Source organism: Talpa europaea (genome assembly GCF_964194135.1).
Source record: "Talpa europaea genome assembly, chromosome: 2".
Classification (NCBI taxonomy): Eukaryota; Metazoa; Chordata; class Mammalia; order Eulipotyphla; family Talpidae; genus Talpa; species Talpa europaea.
The window spans coordinates 134,797,971-134,822,807 of record NC_140068.1 but is presented as its reverse complement, the minus strand read 5'-3'; the positions used below and the strand labels follow the sequence as shown (position 1 = coordinate 134,822,807).

The 24,837-nt window shown below is 40.6% G+C and overlaps 1 protein-coding gene across 1 annotated transcript; it reads right to left on the bottom strand.

The window, feature by feature from the left end:
- Positions 1-16,764: 16,764 nt before the first annotated feature.
- On the bottom strand, positions 16,765-17,700 carry LOC311167480 (olfactory receptor 2G3-like; the record flags this gene model as incomplete). The annotated part of the gene is made up of 1 exon (XM_084228500.1): positions 16,765-17,700. The coding sequence occupies one exon, from the start codon at positions 17,698-17,700 to the stop codon at positions 16,765-16,767; it is 936 nt and encodes a 311-aa protein (XP_084084626.1).
- Positions 17,701-24,837: the final 7,137 nt, after the last annotated feature.

The window sequence follows — 24,837 nt, the reverse complement described above, 5'->3', positions numbered from 1 at the left end:
CTGCTGGTTGATGCTACTGAGGCAGAATTATGGGAAAACCAACACAAGTATGAGGCTCAGGATGTTCATACTATGTACAAAGACATAGAAAAAACCCCACTACTTGCTCAAGCCTCCGCTCCCATACTGGAAGAATCCCTTTCCCAATCGGAGGATGAGCTTAGTGATCATGAGTACACCGAAATGTTAGACAGATTAACCTTCAAAAATGAAAAGCCCTCCCGCCCAGCCACCAATCTTTTTCCAGTCATTACTAAACCTAAAACTGCATCACATAAAAATCTTGTTCATGAAAGTACCCTCCGAGGGCCACTAGGTGGCATTCTAGGATCAGCCAGAGAGGCCAGTAAAATGGGAGATTTTTCATTTGCCTTTCCCGTGGCCGCACCTCTGGCCTTGACTCGCTCTGATGAAAAGGGCCCTGCATGGGATGCAATCCCTATAAAAACTCTTAAAGAATTGCAGTCAGAGAGAGGGCAGAGCAACATGGCGGTGAGGAGACGCTGTGAGTAAGATCTCCCATTAAAAAAAAAGTTAATAGGGAGGAAAAGCGGCAGGTCCCAGTGAGAACTGGGACACGGGAGATAAACGGACGACTCCAGCAAACTACCCGAAGAAGAAAGTTGCCATAAAAGAGGACTAGAAGGGAGGAAAGCACAGAACCCTGCTACCTTCCCCCACCCAAAAAGTTGGCACTCTCTGACCAACAGAAAGGAGGAAAAAAACAAACTAAAAAGACCAACAAGAACAAACTATGCATCAAGCGGGACTGTGAGTGGAAAGGAACTATTTCAGCCACCACACTGAACTGGAGCTGTGGAGAACCCTGCAGGATTCGGTGAGCAAAAGGCTCCAGGCACCATTAGAGAACAACAGAGACTCCCGGAGACCTGCACACAGCCCCGGGCTGGCCGGTAAGCTTGCACGGAAAAGCGGCGCGCTTGAAAAGCAAACGCGGATCGCGGCTGCCCAGGTACCCACGCCTGTGACCTAGGCTTGCGGGGAGATGCGCAGGGGCCCTCACTGAGGTGAAAGTCCCTCACTGAGTAATCAGAAAACAGGCACCCGGACACTGGAGTGGGGTGCAAAAGGCACCATTCCTGCAGCCACTGAACTGGGCTACAGCCCCGCGTCCTGGACCTGAGGGCTTTGGAACTGAGACCCGGAGCACGAAATTCGGGGTGTGGGACCTCCACGTCAGTGGAGCACAAGGCAGACACAGCACCCCAAAGCCGTTGAGGTTTTCCCTACCATTCCCACTCTGCTCCCTGTCCCACGGGGTGAAAAAAACAGCTCCCCAAGAACAATAGGAGAGACTCTGGCGCCATCTAGCGACCAGAAAAAAAGTCACTAACACCTCATAGAAGAGGCACCTTTCTTTAGAAAAGACTGCTTGAAAACGTTAGAAGGCTCCTGAAGAAGCCCGTGGCCAGATGGGAAGTTAACCCAACACAGGCCCCTTCAGACCAGCAGTCTGAGCGCATAGGGGGAGCAGACACCCACGGCCGGGGCAGACCGGGTGCGCAGAAGAGTGTGCCTGAGACCAGATGTGCAGGGAGTGTGCCCCGCATCGCCATTTTAGAACAGGGACATTTCTTCAGTAAAGACTGACTGCAGAAGGCTCCCTCAGGAGCCAGAGGTGAGCGGGGAAGCTCGCCAACACCAGGCCCCATCTGGCCTGCAGTCCTAACCCAGAGGGGGAGCGGGAACCCACCACCGGGGCAGACCAAGCACACAGGGGAGTGTGTCCCCACATCGGCATTTTAGAACAGGGAACTTCCTTCAGTAAAGACTACTTGAAAACGACAGATGGCTCCTGTGGGAGCCAGAGGGGAGTGGAGAAGCACACCCAAGATGCCGGCCAGTCCCAGAAACACAGTGTCCCAATGCATACAACAAATTAGAAAACAGACAGTAGGGAGTAGAAGAACTACACACAACCTAACAACTCCTCAGGAAAAAAGCACAACACAAAAAGAAAACCACCCCCCAGATTGCAACGACAGTAACTTGGAAGAATTTCTGAGCCTTCCAGAAAGAGAATTTAAAATTGCCGTGATTAAAAAAATGACAGAACTCATAAAGGAAAACAATGATCAGAAGAAGGAAATTGAGTCCCTGAAGAGGCAAAACAATACTCAGAGGAATGAAATTGAGCCCCTAAAGAGGGAAGCAAAAGAAACGCAGGAGATCAAAAAAATTAATGGAGGCACTAAAGAACTCTGGGAAAAGCAATGAAAGCAGAATAGATGAAATGGAAGAACGAATAAGTACTCTTGAAAACACAGAAATAAAAAGAACCAAACAGAAAAGGAAAGAGAAGTACGAAGGAAAAAGACCGAAGAAAGACTTCGGGAACTATCTGAATCCATGAGGAAAGGAAATATAAGAGTTATAGGAATACCAGAAGGAGAGGGGAGAGATGTAAGAACAGACAAAATATTCAAAGAGATAATTGAAGAGAACTTCCCAAATGTGAAGAAGGAGCTGAAAATTGATATACAAGAAGCAAGAAGAACACCAAACTTCCACAACGAAAGGAAAAATACAGCAAGACACATAATAGTAAAGCTCACAAGACTCCAGGACAAGGAAAAAATAAAGGAGCTGACAAGAGGGAAAAAGCAGATAACATTCAAAGGAAAACCAATCAGGCTGACATCAAACTTCTCTGAAGAAACACTACGGGCAAGCAGAGAGTGGAGGGACATAGTCAACAGACTCCAAGAAAACAGATGCCAACCAGGAATACTCTATCCTGCAAAGCTCTCCTTCCTCTATGAAGAAAGAATAAGGACCTTCCCAGACAAACAGAAACTCTGGAAATTCATTACGACTAAACCCCCACTCCAAAAAATACTGCAAGGGATCCTAAAGCCAGAACCTCAGAGGGACGAATAACAATGAAAGAAGGCCAAAAAAAATAGTTATTAAAAGAATAAATAAATAAAATCAAAGGTAAGACAAATCAATGGCAAATACAGATGCTAACATATCAATATTAACTCTAAATGTAAATGGACTAAACTCTTCAATAAAAAGACACAGAGTTGCAGCCTGGATTAAGAAACAAAACCCAACCTTTTGCTGTCTCCAGGAAACACATTTAGCTACAAAAGATAAAAATAGACTCAAAGTTAAAGGATGGAAAAAAATCCTACAAGCAAATGGACCAAAAAAGAAAGCAGAACAGCTATACTTATATCAGATAAAATAGATTTCAAACTCAAAAAAATAAATAGAGACCCCAATAGTCACTACATTATGATCAAGGGGACTATTCTTCAAGAAGAAATAACACTCATTAACATATACTCACCAAACGAAGGAGCACCAAAATATATCAGACAACTATTGTCATCTCGGAAAACAGATATCAGAGAAAACACATACGTAGTGGGAGACTTCAACACACCACTATCAGCAATGGATAGATCAACAAGACAAAAAATAAGTAAAGAAACCAAAGCTCTAAATAAGGACCTAGAGCAATTGGGCTTAACAGACATCTATAGAACACTAAACCCAAAAAAAACGGAGTACACATTGTTCTCAAGCGCACACGGATCATTCTCCAGGATCGATCACATACTGGGGCACAAGACAAACATCAACAGATACACCAAGATTGAAATCATATCAACCATCTTTTCTGACCATAAAGGCATCAAACTAGAAATAAACCATAAAAAGAAGGCAAGGAACTTTCCTACCACATGGAGATTAAAAACCACACTACTGGAAGACCACTGGACTAATGAAGAGATCAAAGAAGAAATTAAAAAATTCTTTGAATTGAACGACAAGGAGGACACCAATATCCTAAATGTATGGGATGCAGCAAAAGCAGTAACAAGAGGAAAATACATAGCAATAGAAGCTCGCATCAAGAAACAAGAAAGAACTCAAAGAAACAACCTAATCTCGAAGCTCAAAGATCTAGAAAAAGAACGACAAAAAAAAAACCCAAAACCAGTAGAAGAAAAGAAATAATAAAAACCAAAGCAGAAATAAATGAAATTGAAACTAAAAAAACAATCCAAAAGATCAATGAAACCAAGAGCTGGTTCTTTGAAAAAATCAATAAAATAGACAAACCCCTAGCCAGGCTCACAAAGGAAAAAAGGGAGAAAGCACAAATAAACAGGATCATCAATGAAAGAGGAGAAATCACAACGGACACAGCAGAAATCAAAAGAATAATCAGTAACTACTATGAACAGTTATATGGAAACAAGTTTAACAATCTAGAGGAGATGGACAAATTCCTACAACTCTACAATCACCCAAAGCAAGATAAAGAAGAAATAGAACACCTAAACACACCAATTACAAGCAGCGAGATTGAAATGGTAATCAAAAACCTCCCCAAAAACAAAAGCCCAGGACCTGATGGATTTACAAATGAATTCTACCAAACACTCAGAGACGAATTAGTGCCTATCCTTCACAAACTGTTCCAAAAAATTGAGAAGGAAGGGACAATACCAAACACATTCTATGAAGCCAACATTACACTAATACCAACACCAAACAAGGACAACACAAAAAAGGAAAACTACAGGCCAATCTCCCTAATGAACACTGATGCAAAAATCCTCAATAAAATTTTAGCTATCAGAATCCAACAATGTATCCATAAGATAATTAACCACGACCAAGTAGGATTCATTCCAGGGACACAAGGATGGTTTAACATCTGAAAATCAATCAACGTTATCCAACACATCAACAAAAAGAAATATAAAAACCATATGATAATATCAATAGATGCTGAGAAAGCTTTTGACAAAGTGCAACACGCATTCATTATAAAAGCCCTTGGAATTCTTGGGATACAAGGAACATACCTCAACATCATAAAGGCCATCTATGACAAGCCAACAGCCAGTATCATTCTCAATGGTGAAAAGCTGAAAGCAATTCCATTAAGATCTGGAACAAGACAAGGATGTCCACTCTCACCACTGCTTTTCAATATAATACTGGAAGTCCTAGCCAGGGCAATAAGACAAGAGAAAGACATCCAAGGAATCCAAATAGGAAAAGAAGAAGTCAAACTATCACTAGTTGCAGATGATATGATAATATACATAGAGAACCCCAAAAACTCCACAGAAAAACTAATTCAACTCATCAATCAGTTCAGTATAGTGGCAGGATACAAAATCAACATGCAAAAGTCAGTAGCCTTTCTATACACAAACAATAAATCTGAAGAAGAAGAAATCAAAAAAAACATCCCTTTTTTTATCGAAACAAAAAAAATCAAATATTTGGGAATAAATCTAACAAAAGAGGTAAAGGACCTATACAAAGAAAACTATAAAACACTGTTAAAAGAAATAGAAGAAGACACAAAGAAATGGAAAGACATCCCCTGCACATGGATTGGAAGAATAAAAATTATTAAAATGGCCATCCTACCAAAAGCAATATACAGATTCAGTGCTATTCCAATCAAAATTTCAATGTCATTCTTCAAAGAAATAGAACAAATATTGATGAAATTCATATGGAATCACAAAAAACCCCGAACAGCCAAAGCTCTACTGAAAAAAAAAAAGAAGGAAATGGAGGCATCACACTCCCAGACTTCAAACTATACTACAAAGCCATAATCATCAAAACTGCATGGTATTGGAACAATAACAGACATACAGACCAATGGAATCGAATAGAAAATCCAGAAATAAACCCACAGATTTATGATCAACTAATCTTTGACAAAGGAGCAAAGACTATGCATTGGAGCAAAGAAAGTTTGTTCAATAAATGGTGCTGGAAAAACTAGGTCACTACTTGCAAAAGAATGAAGCTTGACCACTCCCTCACACCATACACAAAAATCAACTGAAAATGGATTAGAGAACTAGACATAAGACCTGAAACCATAAAATACATAGAAGGAAATATAGGCGAATCAGTACGTGATATTCACGTCAAAGACATCTTTACAGACACATCACCCAAAGCAGTGATAGTGAAGGCAAGATCAACAGCTGGGATTACATCAAATTAAAGAGCTTCTGCACAACAAAAGAGACAATAACAAAAACAAAGAGAAACCCCACCAACTGGGAGAACATTTTTGCACACAACACTAATGATAAAGGACTGATCACAAAAATCTGCAAAGAGCTAATGAGACTCAACAACAACAAAGAAAATAATCCAGTCAAAAAATGGGCAGAAGAGCTAAAAAGAAACTTCTCTGAAGAGGAAATGCAAATGGCCAACAGGCATATGAAAAAATGTTCAACATCACTTGTCATCAGGGAAATGCAAATCAAAACTTCCATGAGATACCATCTTACACCAGTGAGATTGGCACATATTAAAAAACTAGCAACAACAAATGTTGGCGAGGATGTGGAGAAAAAGGAACTCTTCTGCACTGTTGGTGGGAGTGCAAACTGGTCCAACCACTATGGAGAGCTGTGTGGATTTTTCTTGACCTACTAATCATAGAGCTTCCATACGATCCAGCAATTCCACTCCTAGGTATTTACCCAAAGGACACAGAAATATCAATTCCAAAGAGCACCTGCACCCTTATGTTTATAGCAGCACTGTTTACAATAGCTAAGCTTTGGAAACAGCCCAAATGCCCAAAAATAGATGACTGGATCAAGAAGATGTGGTACATATACACCATGGAATATTACTCAGCATTCAAAAAAGATAAACACATGCAATTTGCAGCAAGATGGATGGCGCTGGAAGGGATCATGCTCAGCAAAATAAGCCAGAAAGAAAAAGAAAAATACCGGATGGTCTCATTCATAGCCGGAATCTAGAAAACTTAAATAAGGGACCAGGAAAATGAATAACTATAAGAAAGTGAAAATCAAAATCAACAAAAAACTATGAACCAGAGACACTTTTTGGGGGGTGGGGGGCGGGAGGGGAGGGATTGGGGTCAGAATGGAGGGGTTGCAATTTATGGGGAATATAAAAATGAAATTTATTATTTAAAAAAATAAAAGAATTACAGTCAGCTGTTCAGACAACAGGTCATAACTCCCCTTACACTTATCAAATTATTGACATGTTATCGGCCACTTGGATGACCCCTTATGATTGGCATAATCTTGCCAAGGCTGTTCTTCCTTCGGGAATGTATGTACTATTTCACATTGAATATGAAGACCAAGTACATGTCTTCCTCAGGGAACATGAGGATATGGTCAAGGCTGAGAAAATATCCTTTTCCATGTTCATGGGAACAGACAAATTTCCTGAGGTACACAGACAGGCTGCCCTTCCAAAAGATGTCCTAGTTGAAATTAATAAACTAGCAGTTGCCGCATGGAAAAATTTACCTTCACCTGAGCACAAACCCACTAATCTCACTGATATACACCAACACCAGGATGAAAGGTACCAGGACTTTATAGCTAGATTAGAAACTGCCTTAGACAAGGTACTCCCATCTTCAGGAGCACGCGATTTGTTGTTCAAGCAACTCGCATGGGAAAATGCTAATTCCCTATGTAGAGAATTAATTAGACCCATAAGAAAAACTGGTGCGATACAGGATTTTATTAGTCTGCCTAGATGCCTCCCCTGCGGTCGTTCAAGGTATTGCATATGCTGCTGCCATGAAATGTCAACCTTTTGCCGCATTTGTTCAGGCAATGCCTCATGGGCAGCGTAACAATCAAAATACATGCTTCAGGTGCTGCCAGCCAGGTCTTACCTCCAAAAATTGCCCGAGCAAAACCGAGGTTATTGCTAATTTTAAATGCGCTAATACCGCGCCAAGTCCATGCCCTCGTTGTAAAAAAGGTAATCACTGGGCCAAAGAATGTCGTTCTAAATGGCATAAGGATGGTCCTAAATTAACTCCTACTCCTAATCAATCAGATGACTCAAAAAACTTCCAGAGGGGCAAGCCCTCAGCCCTGTAAAAGAAGGAGTGTCTCATCAACAACCCCCTCATCCCAAACCCGTTCCCCAAGTGTCAGTTCATAACCTCCCCCGGGGCACCCCGGGCAGTGCTGGTTTGGATCTAGCTGCCATCAAGGATGTTTTATTTTCTTCTACAGACGGTGTACAATTAGTTGAAACCTGTTTAAAAGGACCGCTGCCTGTTGGCTCAGTCGGACTAATAATTGGTCGCAGTTCAAATTACAAAAAGAATTTTGAGGTGTTGCCAGGTATTGTTGATGCGGATTTTACAGGACAAGTCAAAGTTATGATCCGTCCGTTAAAGGAAACTATTCAAATTCACAAAGATCAAAGAATAGCTCAAATTCTAATTTTAAATTATGTTAAACTTCCAAACCAAATTTTAAAAGACAAACGGGGGGGGGGGGGACGATGGTTTCGGCTCCACTGAGGTCATAGCTTGGACACAGTCCATTACAAAACAAAGACCTTTACAGACAATATATGTTAATGGACACCCCTTAACGGGATTATTGGACACTGGTACTGACAGGTCATGCATAGCTGGCAAAGATTGGCCCTCATCATGGCCTGTTACTAATTCCTCATCTACGTTAATTGGTTTAGGCATGGCCGACAATGTAGCTCAAAGTTCTCAAATTCTACATGGCAAATGAATGATCTTTCTGGCGTTTTTCAGCCATATGTCATTCCTTCTCTGCCCTTCTCATTATGGGGCCGTGATGTGATGGAATCCATGAAATTGACCCTTGCTACTTCTGATCTAATTGATGAGCAGGTTTTTTCTTAGGGGCCATTGCGGAAAATTTATTTGTTGATAAAATTGCTTGGAAAAATGACGATCCTGTCTGGATACCTCAATGGCCCCTTACATCTGAAAAAATCCAGGCTATACATGACATTGTCACTGACCAGTTACAAAAAGGCCATTTAGAGCCCTCTAATAGTCCCTGGAATACTCCTGTCTTTGTAATTAATAAAAAATCAGGAAAATGGAGACTTCTTCAAGACCTCCGCTCAATTAACGACACTATGCATGACATGGGAGCCCTCCAACCCGGCCTTCCCTCCCCTGTAGCTGTTCCAAAACAAAATCACATTATAATTATTGATCTACAGGATTGCTTTTTTACTATTAAACTGCACCCTGATGATTCTCCCCGATTCGCCTTTAGTATTCCATCTGCCAATTTTAACCAACCCTGGCAACGCTTCCAATGGAAAGTGCTGCCTCAAGGCATGAAAAATCCCCCTACTTTATGTCAAAAATTTGTTGAAGGTGTGGAGGCACTTTTGCAATGTTTAGAGGAGTGGCTTAGAAGAATGTCATCCATGTAATGAATAATAAATGCATCAGGAAACTTATCCCTGGTAGCTTGTAAGGCCTGGTCAACAAATTTTTGACATCATCAGGGTGCAGTTGTGGTCTTGTCATTGCTCCTGACAGAATTCAGCGTGATCGCCCACTTAACTATCTGGGAAAAACTATTCACGATGACTTCATCATGACTCAAAATCTTCAAATCCATCTTGATAAGCTTTCCACATTAAATGACTTTCAAAAGTTACTTGGAAATATTAATTGGATTCGTCCTTATCTTAAAACTACTACTGGTGATTTACACCCTCTTTTCCAAATTTTACAAGGAGATCCTAACCCTAAATCCCCTCGGTCATTGACGTCCGAGGCTCTCTCATCACTGCATTTGGTTGAACAAAGACTTTCTGAAGCTAGGGTCTCCCAAATTGATTATACGTCACCTTGGGAATTACTTGTCCTTAAAACTGAATTTGCCCCTACTGCCTGCCTGTGGCAATCTGGTATTCTTGAATGGCTTTATTTGGCACACCACCAAACAAAAATGGTCACATCTTACGCCTCCATGTGTGCATTTCTAATAATGAAAGGGTTTGCCAGGCTTCCCTCCGTTATTGTTATTCCATATACTAGAACACAGTTTGAATTTCTGCTTCAAAATGACGATGACTGGGGCATAGCCTTGCTCAATTTTCCTGGTCAGGTCAAGTTCCACCTGCCACAGCACCCTATTTTAAAATTTGCTATGGAAACTGCTTTTACTTTTCCAAAAATCGTTTCCTCGCAGCCTCTGCCCAGAGCTACCATTGTTTTTACTGATGGTTCCTCGTCTGGAATATCGGCAGTTTACCATCCTGATCAGCCTCCTATACAACAGTTCTCTAAAGGGATTTCTGCTCAGCAAGCCGAAATTATTGCTGTAACACTTGCTTTAGAGCATTACTCATGTCCTCTAAACTTATATTCTGATTCCAAATATGTCGTCTCCTTGTTCCCAGCTCTGGAAACTGCTTTAATATCTGGAGTATCTCATATTGCCTCTCTACTTACTCGCCTACAATGCCTGTTACAAGCTAGAGCACACAAATTCTTTATTGGCCACATTAGAGGCCATTCTAATCTGCCTGGACCCCTGTCCTTAGGTAAACCACATGGCTGACTTACTTACTAAGTCTTTAGCGGTCATGACGGTGACTCAGGCTCAAGAGAGCCATGCCCTTCATCACCAGAATGCTAATGCTCTGCATCACCATTTTCAATTTACTAGAGAACAAGTCAGACAAATTGTCCGTGAATGTCCTTCCTGCCCGGAAGTTCATCATCCCCCTAAACTAGGAGTTAATCCTCGAGGTTTGAAACCTCAAGTCCTCTGGCAGATGGATGTAACTCATGTCCCCTTTTTTGGGAGACTTTGCTTTGTGCATGTAATCGTTGATACTTTCTCACATGCCGTTCACGCCACTGCCCGTACTGGTGAGGCAGTTAAGGTGTCATTCAACACCTTACTGCATATTTTGCAGTTTTGGGTAAGCCATTAAAATTAAAGACTGACAACGCTCCTGCATATACTTCCAAATCATTTCAATCATTTTGTGCTCAATGGCGTATTGCTCATGTTACTGGCATTCCATATAATCCTCAGGGTCAAGGTATTATAGAAAGAACACATCAAATATTAAAAACCCAAATTGATCGTCTTCAAAATGCGGCCCATTTTTATTCCCTTCAACATCTTCTTCAACATGCCTTGTTTGTAATTAATCATCTTAACTCTGATGACAAAGGTATTACCCCTATGGTGCGCCATTGGGGATACACTGACGTCTCCCACCTGCTTCAGGTTAAATGGAAAGACCTACTCACTGGAGCCTGGAAAGGCCCGGATTTACTGCTTGCCTCAGGGAGAGGTTATGCTTGTATTTTTCCTCAGGATGCGGACTCCCCTGTCTGGATCCCGGACAGACTCATCCACCACTGCCCCGCCGGTCTCGAGCGCGAGCTCAGGTTCTCCGTCACCGACGGCAGATGGCGCGCTTAACAAGGAGGATGCGTCGCCTTCAACTTCCGAGAGAGAATCCCAGCCGCCTTCCGACATGGGGTCACATAAAGGCCCTTGCGATGATGGCTGAACACCTGGTCCAACAAAATAATGCTCCACGCACTGCCTCGTCAATTTTCCTGGCACTTATTGACATTTTGGCAACTCAGTCCACACCTGTACAATCGGCCCAATTTTGGGCTTACGTTCCCGAGCCACCTTTTCTGCACCCGGTTCCCTGGACAGAAAACTCTGTCATAAAAGTTTATGTAAATGACACCAACCTTCTTGGTGGCTTGGCTGATTTCCACTCTGAACACATGGTTTCTTCCCCTATTGATTATGAGGGCATGTCCGATGACCCTCCACTCTGTGTCTATGCTGACTCTGTATGCTTTCCTGGTTGTATGATGCTACATTATGTTTCCATGCTCACTCATGCACCACCTCGCACCCCGACCCTGAAAACCACCGCACGGAAAGCAGAGACCGTGTCGTCTGGGGTTTGACGTTCATGGCTTTGGACCAACTGACAGTGGACAATGGAATCCGCACCTTCTCCTCATGGCCCTTTACCCCCCCCTTTTTCCAACTGTATTCAAAAATACCGGGATGTTGACCAATATTGGGATGCCCTTATTTCTTACCCAGTTTGGCTGCACTGTGGTTTTTCTCAAGCAATGCCTATATCCCCTCTTATGTCTCAGTTTACTGTGTATGATTTCTCGTTTGCTGATCCAGCCTTTCACTATAGAAAGTTTTCTGTTGGATGGGTGCCACCCATGTATGTTTTTAATCATTACAATAAGACTTATTTTCAGCCTGAACTCTCGTCTCTTCGCTGCCTTCGATGCCGTACATTTCAAACAACCTGGACAGAACACCGCTAAGATCCCAGTGAGTGCCTGCATTGGATACCCCTTCGCTATACTTCTGGGGAACGCCTCAGCTACACGCCTTCGTTTGCGTGGTACTTCTTACTCCGTCCATTGTTCTGGCTGTGTTGTTACTAATTGTATTACCCCCTCTCTCGCTCACCTGTATCCTGTTGTAATATTACTCAAAAGACCCCCTCTATGTTATGTTACCTGTTGATTTACATGATATGCTTTGGTATGATAATACTGCCATGCAAGTTTTGGATGAGGTACATGCTCTTCTTCGTCCTAAACGTTTTATTGTTACCCTTATTCTAGGCATTGCTGCTCTGATTTCCCTGGTTACCTCCTTGGCTGCTTCCTCTGTTGCTTTAATTCAGGAAGCTAAGACAGCTTCTTTTGTAAATGACCTTACCAAAAACGTGTGCATGGCGCCCTCTACACAGCGGGACATTGACTATAAGTTGGAAAGAAAGTTAAATGCCCTGGAAGAAATTGTTATTGCTATTGGCGATGAGATTCAACTTCTCAAACAACAACTGTCTGCTCGATGCCATGTTCAGTTTCGTTTCATTTGCATTACGCCTTTACGTTATAATTCCTCTCTACATTGGAATCTTACTAAGCATCACCTAATGGGTATCTGGCATGACAATGACCTTTCTCATGACCTTGTGTCTCTTCAGTCTGAAATCTCTGCTGTCAGTAAATCTCATCTGGATACTTCAGTCTCTTCCTTTGCCCATTCTCTGGCTTCCACTCTCCAATCTCTGACTCCCACTCACTGGTATCATCTTCTTCTCTCCTCCGTTGTTCTTTCCTTATTTGTCCTGCTCCTTTGTTTGTTTGTTCCCCTCTGTGTCCGCTCACTTCACAGGTCCATCTATCACCTCTGGCGTGACATGTATGCTTACCAACTTCGTTCTAAAAACAAAGGGGGACCTGCTGCACCTCCCCCTGCCATGACCTTTAGGGCTAATGGCTGTTGACATGGTCCCTGAGGTCTGGCGTGGGCAAGGAACCATGCGCACAGGGGGAGAACAGCAAACTCCCTAAAGCTTAGATAGGCCGGATGCCTGTTAAGAGATAATGACTACCAGACGCCGCCACAAAGATTGTTAAAAGGAATGCTGACCACACGGAACCTTATCTCACTTTCTCAAGGCCCACAAACTTTATTCTACTACAACTGTCTTTCTAAAATCTTTTCTTTTTCCCGGTCTAAAAAGGTCATTGGTTGTTAATTAAAAAAACATACGTAATTTAATAACTAGGCTAATTCAAATGAAACATTACTAAACTCTGTGTAATAATGGAATTGTTAGTTTAATGATTTCTCTGTTGTGTGTTTGGCTTTGTTAGCTTTAATCTTAATGAAAAGATATTACTTTATAAAGAGTAAATTCACCCATGCTAATTAATAATGATTTAGTGGTAGTGAGTAGTTATTAAAACAAAAAAGTAATTACATAGAACGAAAGAAAAATTAATAGCCTGACTACTTAGGAATGTGACTAGGTCCAGATGTAACTTCGGACATAGATCACTGCCCTGTCAATGATAAGCTAAACCTATGAACAAGCTGATTTCGTTCACTGATGTTTGCCGTTCCTATGCTTTTAGAGAACATATATATACTGGCCACCGACTCAAAGAAAATTACACTCAGATTTTCACTCTCTTGAAGTGTGTCTGTGTGTCATTTATTCGCCTAATCCTTGACCACTCTGCGCGATCTCTCAACCCTGAGATGGCCTCATCGTCCACAGCTGTGCTGGTCCACGGCACTTCTCTACTCAGTTCTTTTGCATATCTTTTTGTCCCTATTGATAAGTTCATTTAATATAATTTGTATGGACTTTAGAAAGGAATGGAAATAAGCATTTTGTTCAATTTGCTATGCTCTGGAAACCCTTTTACTCTTAAAAGAAATCACTTAGGTTTCTCTGATGAGACTAAGACAGTAGAAAAATGTGAACTTGAAAAAAACATGATTTAATGAAATGAAGCCAGTGATGCCCTCTGCCTTGCCACATTCAAAACATCCTTACCTGGACAGCAATTTTCTTTACTCTACATATATTGTTGTTTTGATCTCCTCATTCATAGAACTACTGAGTGGTCAAGAGATTGACTTTTGCTATGAAATTCTCAAGCACATAGACAATCAATACACTTGGCCTCTTATTTAATTTTTCATCTATCCTGACCTTAGATTGGTTTGCTAATTGTTTCATTAATCATGAAATTTATTTCACAGGAATATTATCTATTATTTTTGGAATGTGGTAGGATTTTCTAATCCTTCAAAGTTACAAATGTAGAGTGAGGCACATATTGATAGTGTGTATAATGAAGAGGTGTTTGAAATGTTGATCAATGTCCTTTGTGCACAAGTTTTCATCTTAAGGGAAATTCTTAAGGGCATAGATCACAGGTCTATTTTGTCCATATAAATATATTATTGGCTGAGTCTAAATGATGTCAGAATGAAAAGAGGTGACTGCAAGGGTAATAGGAAGATATGTCATGTACTTATAAGACCTCAATTTTAAAAATTTGGATAATTCTGCAGGTAAGTAAGGGATCAGGTTGATCCAGCTCCAAAAGGGGTTTGCTACTCAGGATACATATTGCTGTAGTAGATGACTCCAGATTGTGATTGAGAACTCAATGTTATGAATAAACATGAGCATGTTACATAGGGTTTGGATAAGGATACTTTCTTTATAGTTTGTGAGGAAACCTTTTTTCTGTACTCTAGGAATGTTATACTAGAGATGTCAAAGCAAGATCAAATATTACAATAGAATCACAATCATACCGTTGAGTCAATCCTTAGATCACAGTAGACTAATAACAATTGATGTCTATGACAAAATGGATGTTTAATCAAACAGCTAGCATATTCTGTCAGATGTCTAAAACAGTACCTCATTTGATTTTCACAGGTGAACTTGGGAGAATAGTAATAGTAACTACTGACTACCCACATAATGTATTCCTAGAACAATAAATATATTTACCGTCAAGTTCATGTACTCTAACACCATGCTTATTCCCAAGTTCAACAGTTTGTTAATGATAACAGACATTTACTGTCCTTCTTATATTCCTATGTGTCCCCAAATAGTCATAACGAATCTTTAATGTCCTCATCATTGTAAAAGCTGAGAAACTGGGGGTCAGAGATGTTTAGTAATTACCTACAGCTATGCAAATGATAAATGAATGAAGGAGACAAGATTTACATACTTCAATGCTATTATCAGCAGTCAGTGTGTCATGCTTTCCCTTAATGAAAAAATCAAATCTCTTGATTTTTCTATATTATAATGGCCAAAAAAAAGAATTAACTTATTTCCTCCTATTTTCAGGCAATTGTAATTTCATTCAGATCTAAGTGTAATGGGTAAGGAATTACTGAGTAAGTAAGAATTTGTATTTGGACAATTAAAAGTAATAAGCATGGATTAGGTGGAACTACTTTGATCAGAATATTAGAAGCAAGGAAATATGCTAGTTGATATTTACAGATTATTTCCAGCCAACTGTTTTACTTATGTGATCTATTCAATAATTTCATTAACATAATAATAAAGCCCATTCCTTTTTTTTAAAGATTTATTTATTTATGCATACAAGAACTGGGATACAGGCAAGAGGTGTAGGGAGTGAGAGGATTCACCAGAGACAGAGTGGGGAGCAGAACAAGCAGATTGACTGAAATACACTGCTGAGGGGGGCAGCAAGTGAGTCAGGAGAGGTCTGCTGTGCCATGTGGGCAGCTCCCTGACTGGGGTTTGATCTCGTGCTGCAGTGGCTGCAGACAGCTGCATATTTTGCGTCTTAACCCCTTGCGCCCATTCCTTTTATTCTAAGTAAAGCTGCATACAAAAAGTATTTAATTAAATTTGCACAATCTCCAAACATAAAATTCAACATAATAAAAAAAACTCATTGTTTTTTTTTTCCTGTGTAAAGAGATTTTTTTTTAAAGTTTAATAAAATTTGCACTATCTCCAAAAGGAATTTGTGGAGATAATATTCAATTCTCAATTCTCTGTTCAAATACCCCTACTCTACCCCTCTAGGTACTGAACTCTGTGTTTGATACCAGGAATATTTGGTGGAGGAATAGTTGTTTTTACATTTATTGGTAACTGTTTTGGAAAGGGATAAAACTTAGAAGCACATAATACAAAGGGACAAGAAAGAATCAATAAGGGTGAGGGAAACGAAGAGTTACAGTAAAATGAAGTAACAAAATAAAGGACAACTGGTTGGAAAAATAATAAGAGAGCAAGAAAGGAATAATGGAAGGAGTGATTAAAGATAGGAAGACTAAATAAAAAGACAGAACAGGAAGGATGGGAAGAAGCAGAATGATATGAACAATAGAATTTAAAGGATTTGGAGACAGGATCCAGATGAAACCTGAGAGACAGATTGGAGAGGACAAATAGCTCTCTGTCAGATAACATGCAATTATGCAGATTGTGAAGATGACATCTGTCCCTAGTAGGACTATAAAGTTCATCAGTGGAGGAATATCCAAGATGACTTTCAGTTTCATTTGATCACAAAACTTGACCACTGTGTGCTCTGCCTCATTGTTATGAGCCCTTGTCTCTATAAAAAAGTCTCCCTAGTGCTCCCTTCACATCTTTATTCCTCAGCGTGTAGATGAGAGGATTGAGGGTTGGAGTCACTACTGTATAAAACAGGGAGATAAATTTCCCGTGAGTGTGGGCAAAGGAACTGTTGGGCTGGCCGTAGATCATAAGACCAGTCCCATAGAAGAGAGACACTACCGTCAAGTGGGATCCACATGTCCCCAGGACTTTGCGCCAGGCCTGTGCAACCTTGATCCTTACAACTGCCCTGACTATTAATCCATAAGACATCACTATCAATGACAAGGGCAAGAAGAGCAAGACTAATGAAGCAACGAACACTTGGACTTCATTGTCATGAACATCCACACAAGCAAGCTTAATCATTGAGGGAACCTCACAGAAGAAATTATAGATGTGCCGGTGTCCACAGCGAGGCAGCCGGAGGGTGATAGTGCAGTGCATGAGAGAGTTTCCTATTCCACATAGCCACGCCAGCCCTGTCAGAGCCTTGCATACCCTGGGGTTCATCACAGTGGCATAGTGCAGAGGTTTGCACACAGCAGCATAGCGGTCAAAAGCCATGACCACCAGCAGAACACACTCAGCAGAGCCCGATCCCAGGAACACATAGAGCTGGACCACACAACCCAGGACTGTGATGGTCTTGGCTGGTCCCCTGAGGTTCCACAGCAGCTGGGGGACAACACTGGTGGTAAAGCAGAGATCAGCTAAGGAGAGGTGACTGAGGAAGAAGTACATGGGTGTTTTGAGTTTAGGGTCGATGGAGGAGATCAGAATAATGACCCCATTGCCAACCAGAGCCAATAGGTAGGACACCAACACCACCATGAAGAGTATTTTTTCCAGGTGGGGCTGGTCGGAAAAGCCCACCAGGATGAAGTCCTCCTTGGCACTGCTATTGGTGATGCCCATCACCCTGTTCAGAGACAAAAAGTATTAGAGGAGCTTAGAAAGAGGGTGTTGTTTAGCCACTGGTCACAATACCAACCATTTCAAAGAACCCTTTGAAACACTCACTCTGAGAGAAATTTCAGCCACCATTAGGGCTCACTGGCTGCTGTCCTGCAGGAGTTCTAGATGGTGAAATTGTAACAGGGTGATCCTCAGGAAAAGGGGAGGCTCAAGGTTCTCTGCTCCACCTAAGGAACGGTGGTGTTGAGCAGGGAGGAGAAGAAGCTAAAGAGGAGACTGCAGAAGGAAGGAAGTAGGATGGAGAGAAAAAGACCTGGAGGAGGCACGTGGAACAGACACCGTAAAGCCCTTGCTTCTTGGTCCTTGACTGGTTGAGACATATAGGTGAGAGACCTGTGGGGAAGGTAAAAATGGCAGCTTTTATCTTGACTTTGACTTTGCTCTTTTCCTTCCAAATTTGTCTGGCCATTTCTGCCCATCTCCTATGGGTCCCTACAAGGAGTACCTTTGACTTGTGATGGGCTTCCAGGCCTCACTGACCCTGCTTTGGGCAAAACCTTTTTCACTAGGCATTTACCCATCAGATGATAAGTAACTTTGGGTATTTGATTTGAGAGCTTTATTCTTCCCTTTACTTTTTTGCACACAAATTGTATTAAAGTTCCTTTCCATTCAAGTTCTTACCCACTAGAGTGTTTTGCATTGATGCAGCAGATGGCAGGTTGGGGGGATTTGGGGACTGCTCTCCTGCCCTATAACAATATGAACGACAAGACTCTAGACAGAGAGGCACAGGAAGGCTAATTAGGATAGAAGAAACTGCTTCTCACAGGTATCAGGAAGAAACTGAGATAAAATTTATCACAGAAAAAAATAAAGGAGAAGGAAAAAGAAAGTCAGATCAATGAAAATGCATTCAATTAGATCATAGCACATGACAAATCTTTCAATTTAAATGGCAAGAAACAAAGTAATGAGTATAGATTTAATGACAATTGTAAATAACATTTTAGTTCTCTAAAACTAAGCTTGAGTTGGGCATTTAAAAAAACGTGTTCTGTAAATGACAATTTCTAAGATGATAGAGGATATTTCTTTGAAATATTTACCCTAGAAAGTAGTACATTGACCATTCACTTCTAAATGTTGAATTATGCACACATAATCTCAAAAGAATATTTCCTTTAGGGATTAAATAGTTTCATCCACAGCACATCATGATGCAATGAATGCAGAAATGAGCTCATTACATCCTTCTGTGTGATATTATAGAAATGACACACACAGGGTTCAGTTCCCTGATACTGAACGCAAAGTTTGAATCTGAATGGAGGAATGAGAATCAGGGAAAGGAGGGTTGTAGGTGAATGAACGAGGCTGTCTCAAGGTACAGCATACTTACTAGAATTTCTTCTTCTAGTAGAGAAGTAGCTTTTCAGAAACACAATTTATAAAATCAATAAATATGTTAAATAGTCAACAAATTCACTCATACAAAGAACATTCCGAGGACAATCGCTGTATTTCATGTTGGGACAAACAGGCACTTTTTATAAATCATCAGTAAAATCACTCTGATCTCAAAATGTCTCCCTAGTGGGCAACTGCAGAACAGAATTTGTTTCATTACTTGTTACGCAAATTGACCAAGAAAATCAAATAAAATAAGCTTTTCTCATGATTGTAAAAAAATGATGTAATCAAATGAATATACCAAATATTTTCACCTTTTTTTAAATGATACTTAGCAGAAGTCCAAGGAAACAAAATGAGATCTGGGGTCTGGACATTTAACATATCAGCACAAGGACACTGAATGTTCTCTCAAAATAGTAAAAGAGGATCATAATATTAGGTGAGAGTATAAAAGGACCACTTAGGAGCAACCATTTTACATGTAGTTTTCCTAATTCTAATAAATGCATTCACAATTATATGCATACATATCCGTGCATACAAATAAATACGGTGGTCATCCTCCAATTCTCTCCTTCATGGTCAATTCCGTCTCTTCACCACCTTGAAAAAAAGTCATATTTCTATTAAGTGAATAAGATAAAAGCCAGATGTGCTGATCTCTTTAGCCCTGCTTCAGGTTCCACTTTACCTTTCCAATCAATGGAGAATTTCCCCTATGTTTCTATTCCCAACCCCATACTTACACATTATCTCAACAGAAATGCCATCTGAAATTAATTCACATTCTTTCACTAGATCCTTATTTATAAGAACATCAATTATCTTATTTAAGTTTGCAGAAAGTTTGTATTCCACATGATGTAGAATTGAATGATAGTTCATCATATGACTGCCCCATTCAGAGGTAATCACTTTAAACCTGAGTCTGAATTTACCATTGAAGGTAAAGAATCATAGGCATGACACAGATGGGAAGCTAAGACATGCATACAAGTGAGAAAGGCAAGAAAGAGGAAGTCTGCCACCTTCTTTGGCACACAGATCATCTCATCGTAACACAGAAAATAACTTGGAGTCATAAGATTCCAATTATTGTTACCTTGAAATGAGGAGTCAGTGGCTGAGGTCCATGTACTGTTGTAGGGCTATTATTGGAGTGGAGATCCCTGAAGATCTACTCATCTGGAGAGACTGGAGGGGACAGAGGACACGGAATCTGAAAGGATCCTAGGGACATTTTCTCCTAATTGGCAATTAGTACCGGGCTCTGTAGTATCCACCAGAATTGTCCCAGGAGATCATTCTGAAAGTAATTTCTGCCACCTTGACCTTTCAATGCTGTTTTTTTGTTTTGTTTTGTTTTTTGTTTTTTAATATTTATTTATTTATTTATTTATACAAGCACTGGGTACAGTCAGAAGCGCGGGAAGGTGAGAGGATTCACAGAGCCAGAGTGGGGAGCAGAGCAGGCAGAAGGACCGAAGTACACTGCTGAGGGGAGTAGCAGGCGGCAGGAGAGGTCTTCGCGCCATGTGGGACCCTCCTTCGGTGGCCGGGGAGCAGCCAGGGATTGAACCGGCACTGCAGAGGTTGCAGGCAGCTTTGCAACCCAGCACTCAACCGCTGCGCCACTGGGGAGGCCCTTCAATGCTGTTTTAATCTATAGCAAATCAACAGAGATATTTAACTTCTGTCCTCAGAACTTCCCACTGTTATAGGGCAGCCCTGATATTGAACGGGTTGCCTGGCTGTGGGTCCTCATCCACGCGCTTGAAAGGGACTTATTAATACTCCACTACAGGCATACACAAAAGGTTAATAAAAGGTTTATTTACAAGGGAAAGAGAAATAAGGAAAATGTGCAACTCAGGGAGAAAATAGGCAAATAAAGTCTTTAATGCATCCCACCTGATCCGCCGACCTGGAAACTCAAAGGCACTCTCAGAGCTGGCCAGTCGCTGCGAGCTGGCAGAGAGTCAAAATGGGGCAACCCCTCCAAAGCCCATGTGTCTGGCTTTATACCAACCTGGCTGCTTAACCCCACCCTCAGGTCCCAGCCATCTTCCCTTTGGTGGGGATGGGATTTGGAGTTCCCAGTATCTTTGGCTTTGGCCTGGGGTGGGGGTGGAGTCCACAAAGCCTGAATGGAATTAGCTTTAGGATATCCTTTTCCCCCTAACCCTACCACTGACATGCTGTCTCATTTCTGTCATTGTCAATATTCAATTAGTAACATCATTAATACACCGTGTATTATACATACAGTATATATGTACAAGGTCTGTGTCTGTTGAGCAATAACGTCAAATCCATCACACATAAATTTCTGTCAACTTGTCCTTTCATCATGTCTACCTTGCAAAAATGCAGGTCTAGAATATTTCAGCAGAGGTTTCCTCCTCAATAGTATAGATAAACAGATGCCACTAAACATAGACAAGAAATTTAATTGAAATATGGCATTAAAAAATACTTGATCTTTCTTAATTTTAAGTGGATTCTTGGTTCTGCCCAGAAGTCTGTCTACATGTTTTTTGTTTGTCTCTTGCACTTCCATGGCACATATTCAAGAAATTCTTAAATACCCCCACCCTGTATCATACATTTTGCCAGCTTCTCTTTCTTGTATTCTAACTACTAAGATAAAACCATGGCCCCGAATAGGAGACTTCTTTGACTTTCTTCTGCCACCTGTAAAATAACCTATCATCCTTCATATTATCCTGGACCAATATAATAAGGAACCTCTTTTTGTCTTAGAATAATCCTTCCAAGATTTTGAGTCTTGATGGACATTTAGGTTGTTTCCATAACTTGGCTACAGTAAATAGAGTGCAGTGAACATAGGACTGCATATATCCCTTCAAATTAGTGATTTTCTGTTCTTTGGGTAGATACATAGGAGTGGATTGCTGGAATCAATGGTAGGTCTATTTTTTAGATTTCGAGGCACCCCCACACTACTTTCCCTAGGGTTGGAACAGTCTATATTACACCCAACAGTGAATAAGGGCTCCTTTTCTCCACAGACTTGCCAGTGTTTGTTGTTTCTGGATTTTTTTTTGCCTATTTGATTCTTTCTTTAATATGGGCCATTCACAGTTGAGTGAGGTGGTTATTATTTGCATTTTCTGGATGATAAATGAAGTTACATATTTTTTCATATATACACTGGTCATCAGTCTACCTTCTTTGGAGAAGTGCCTGCTTAATTCTCTGCCAATTGTTTTGAGTGAGTTTTGTTTTCTTTTTGTTGAGATGTAGTTCTTTGTAGATCTTAGATAATAACCCCTTGTCAGATGTATGATGTGCAAATATTTTCCCCCATTAAGTAGACTGTCTTTTTCTTTTAATGATAACATCTTTAACTGTTCAGGAGCTTTCTAGTTTGACATAGTCCCATTGTTTATATTTGCCTTTGATTTCTTTGCCATTAGAGTCAAGTCCGCACAGACATCCCTGAAGCCAATGTTGTCTTCTCTGTATTTTATAGTTTCCAGGCCTTTTTCTTAAATTATCAGAAGATAATTTTCATAGAAGATTTATTTTTATTTATTTATGCATACATAACTTGGGTGTAGGCAGATGTGTGGGAGTGAGAACCCACAAGAAACAGATTTGAGAGCAGAGCAGGTGGATATAACTGAAATACACTGCTAAGGGGGGGCAGCAGGAGAGACAGGAGAGGTCTATTGCACCATGTGGGTTAGCTCACTGGCTAGGGATTAAACTCAGGCCAGAATGGCTGGTGATAGTTTGATAGTAGTGAGACTTTAACCCCTGTCCCACTAGGGAGGTCCTATAGTTTCCAGTTACATCCAAGAATTTTCTATTTAAATTTAAATTTCTAATCCATCCATTTCTATTTAAATTTTGTGTATGATGTCAGAACATGGTCTCATTTCTATTTTCTGCATGTGGCTATCCAACTGTCCCAGCAGCATGTGTTGAAGAAATTTTCTTTTCTCTGTTGTATAATCTGGCTTCTTTGTCATACACTCATTGCCCATATAAATGTGGGTTTCTTTCTAGACTCTCAATGCCTTGCAAGAGGTAGAATTTTGTGAAAATCAGTGATTAACAGAATTGACACTGGCATATATTAACAGTGAAAGAAGCTGAGCACTAGATAAAGGTAAGGGAATTAATAATCTTAAGGACCATAAGTTGGTGATCTATGCTAAGTTTGGGGAGCTTGTGGCCATCAGATAACTTTCTAGTGAGAGGATGGATAATTAAAGTTGCTGTGACCTTTGTGAACTGGGAGAAATTACACGAGGCTTGATTTAAAAATACATCATCATTGATTCCAGTCTCACAAGTCACCTTGGGTCAACCCATACTACCCACTCCGTAGGTTATTGAGAAAAGGGAATGCTGGCTCCGGGCAGAGCTTATTGACAAGATGGCAACAGGATGATCAAGGCATTTGCTGGGAACTCTCAGGTGCAGTCACTTTTGTGTGTGTGTAGAAGTCTATGTTCTCCATAAGCAGCCCAGCCATTTTCCTGCCTGGAGTTTTAGGGCTGGCTGCCATTGTTGCAGGGCAGAATAAGGAGAAATTTAGGAATGGAAGTCCTGAAAGATTTCAGTGCCTGAAAGACACCACCACCAAATCTCACCCTCTCCTGGTGTAGCGACAGAAAACTACTGAATTAAACCTACCCGAGGGTGAATGTACCGTTATCCACTTTGTTATCAGAAGGAACCAATTCTGCTTGTGTGGACGGGGGAATATCAGATTTGAGACAAATTTTTTTTGAGAAAAAAAAATATAACTTTATTTCCAATAACATTAGTTTACAACACTGTATATGCTGTAGAGATACAGGCCAATCCCTCTTCAAATGTGTGTTTCCACACTTCACTCACCACCAAGCCACCATGGTCTTCTACCAGAGTCCACTGGGCACCCACCACTCTTTGTTGAGGAAAATTTTCAAATTTTTCTGAGTTTTGTCTCATTCACAATCTGCCTTCTGACATAGCATAGTGCTTACTTTTCTTAAGTTTCATTTGCGACTCAAATCCTGGGCAGTGCAAATATTTTCATGCTCACTGCCTTCTCCTGTCTCCCAACATTCTGAAACCAGATGAGCTTCATCTCTGATACTCTAAGTCATTTGCTCCCTTCCATTTTCTAGCTGACAAAAGTTTTTGATATCTTCTCTACTCAGTTCTTTTGCATTTTATTTATCCCTATTGATAATTTGATCTCATATTTTACATAATTTATATGAACTTTACAATGGAATGGAAGTAAGAATTTTGTTCAATTTGCTATGCTCTGTAAACCCTTTTACTCTTTTAAAAGAAATCATTTAGGTTTTTTGTGATCATATTAAGACAGTAGAAAAATGTGAACTTGAAAAAAACAGGCTTTAAATAATTTTATTTTAATAAAGTATAAAACTATAAGGTGCTAGTTTTTTCATTCCTGATATACATCATTGGAAGCCAATGATGCCCTCTGCCTTGCCCCATTCAGAACATCCTTAGCTGGACAGCAATTTTCTTTATATCTACTTGTGGTTTGATCTCTTCATTCATAGGAAGACTGAATAAAAAGACAGAAAGGAAGGAGGGCAAGAAGCACAATGATCAATAGAATTTAAAGGGTTTGGAGACAGTGTCCAGATGAAGACTGGGAAGGAGACTGGGGAGGACAGAAGGTTCAAAGGGCAAGCAACATGCAATGATGCAGATTGTGAAGATGAT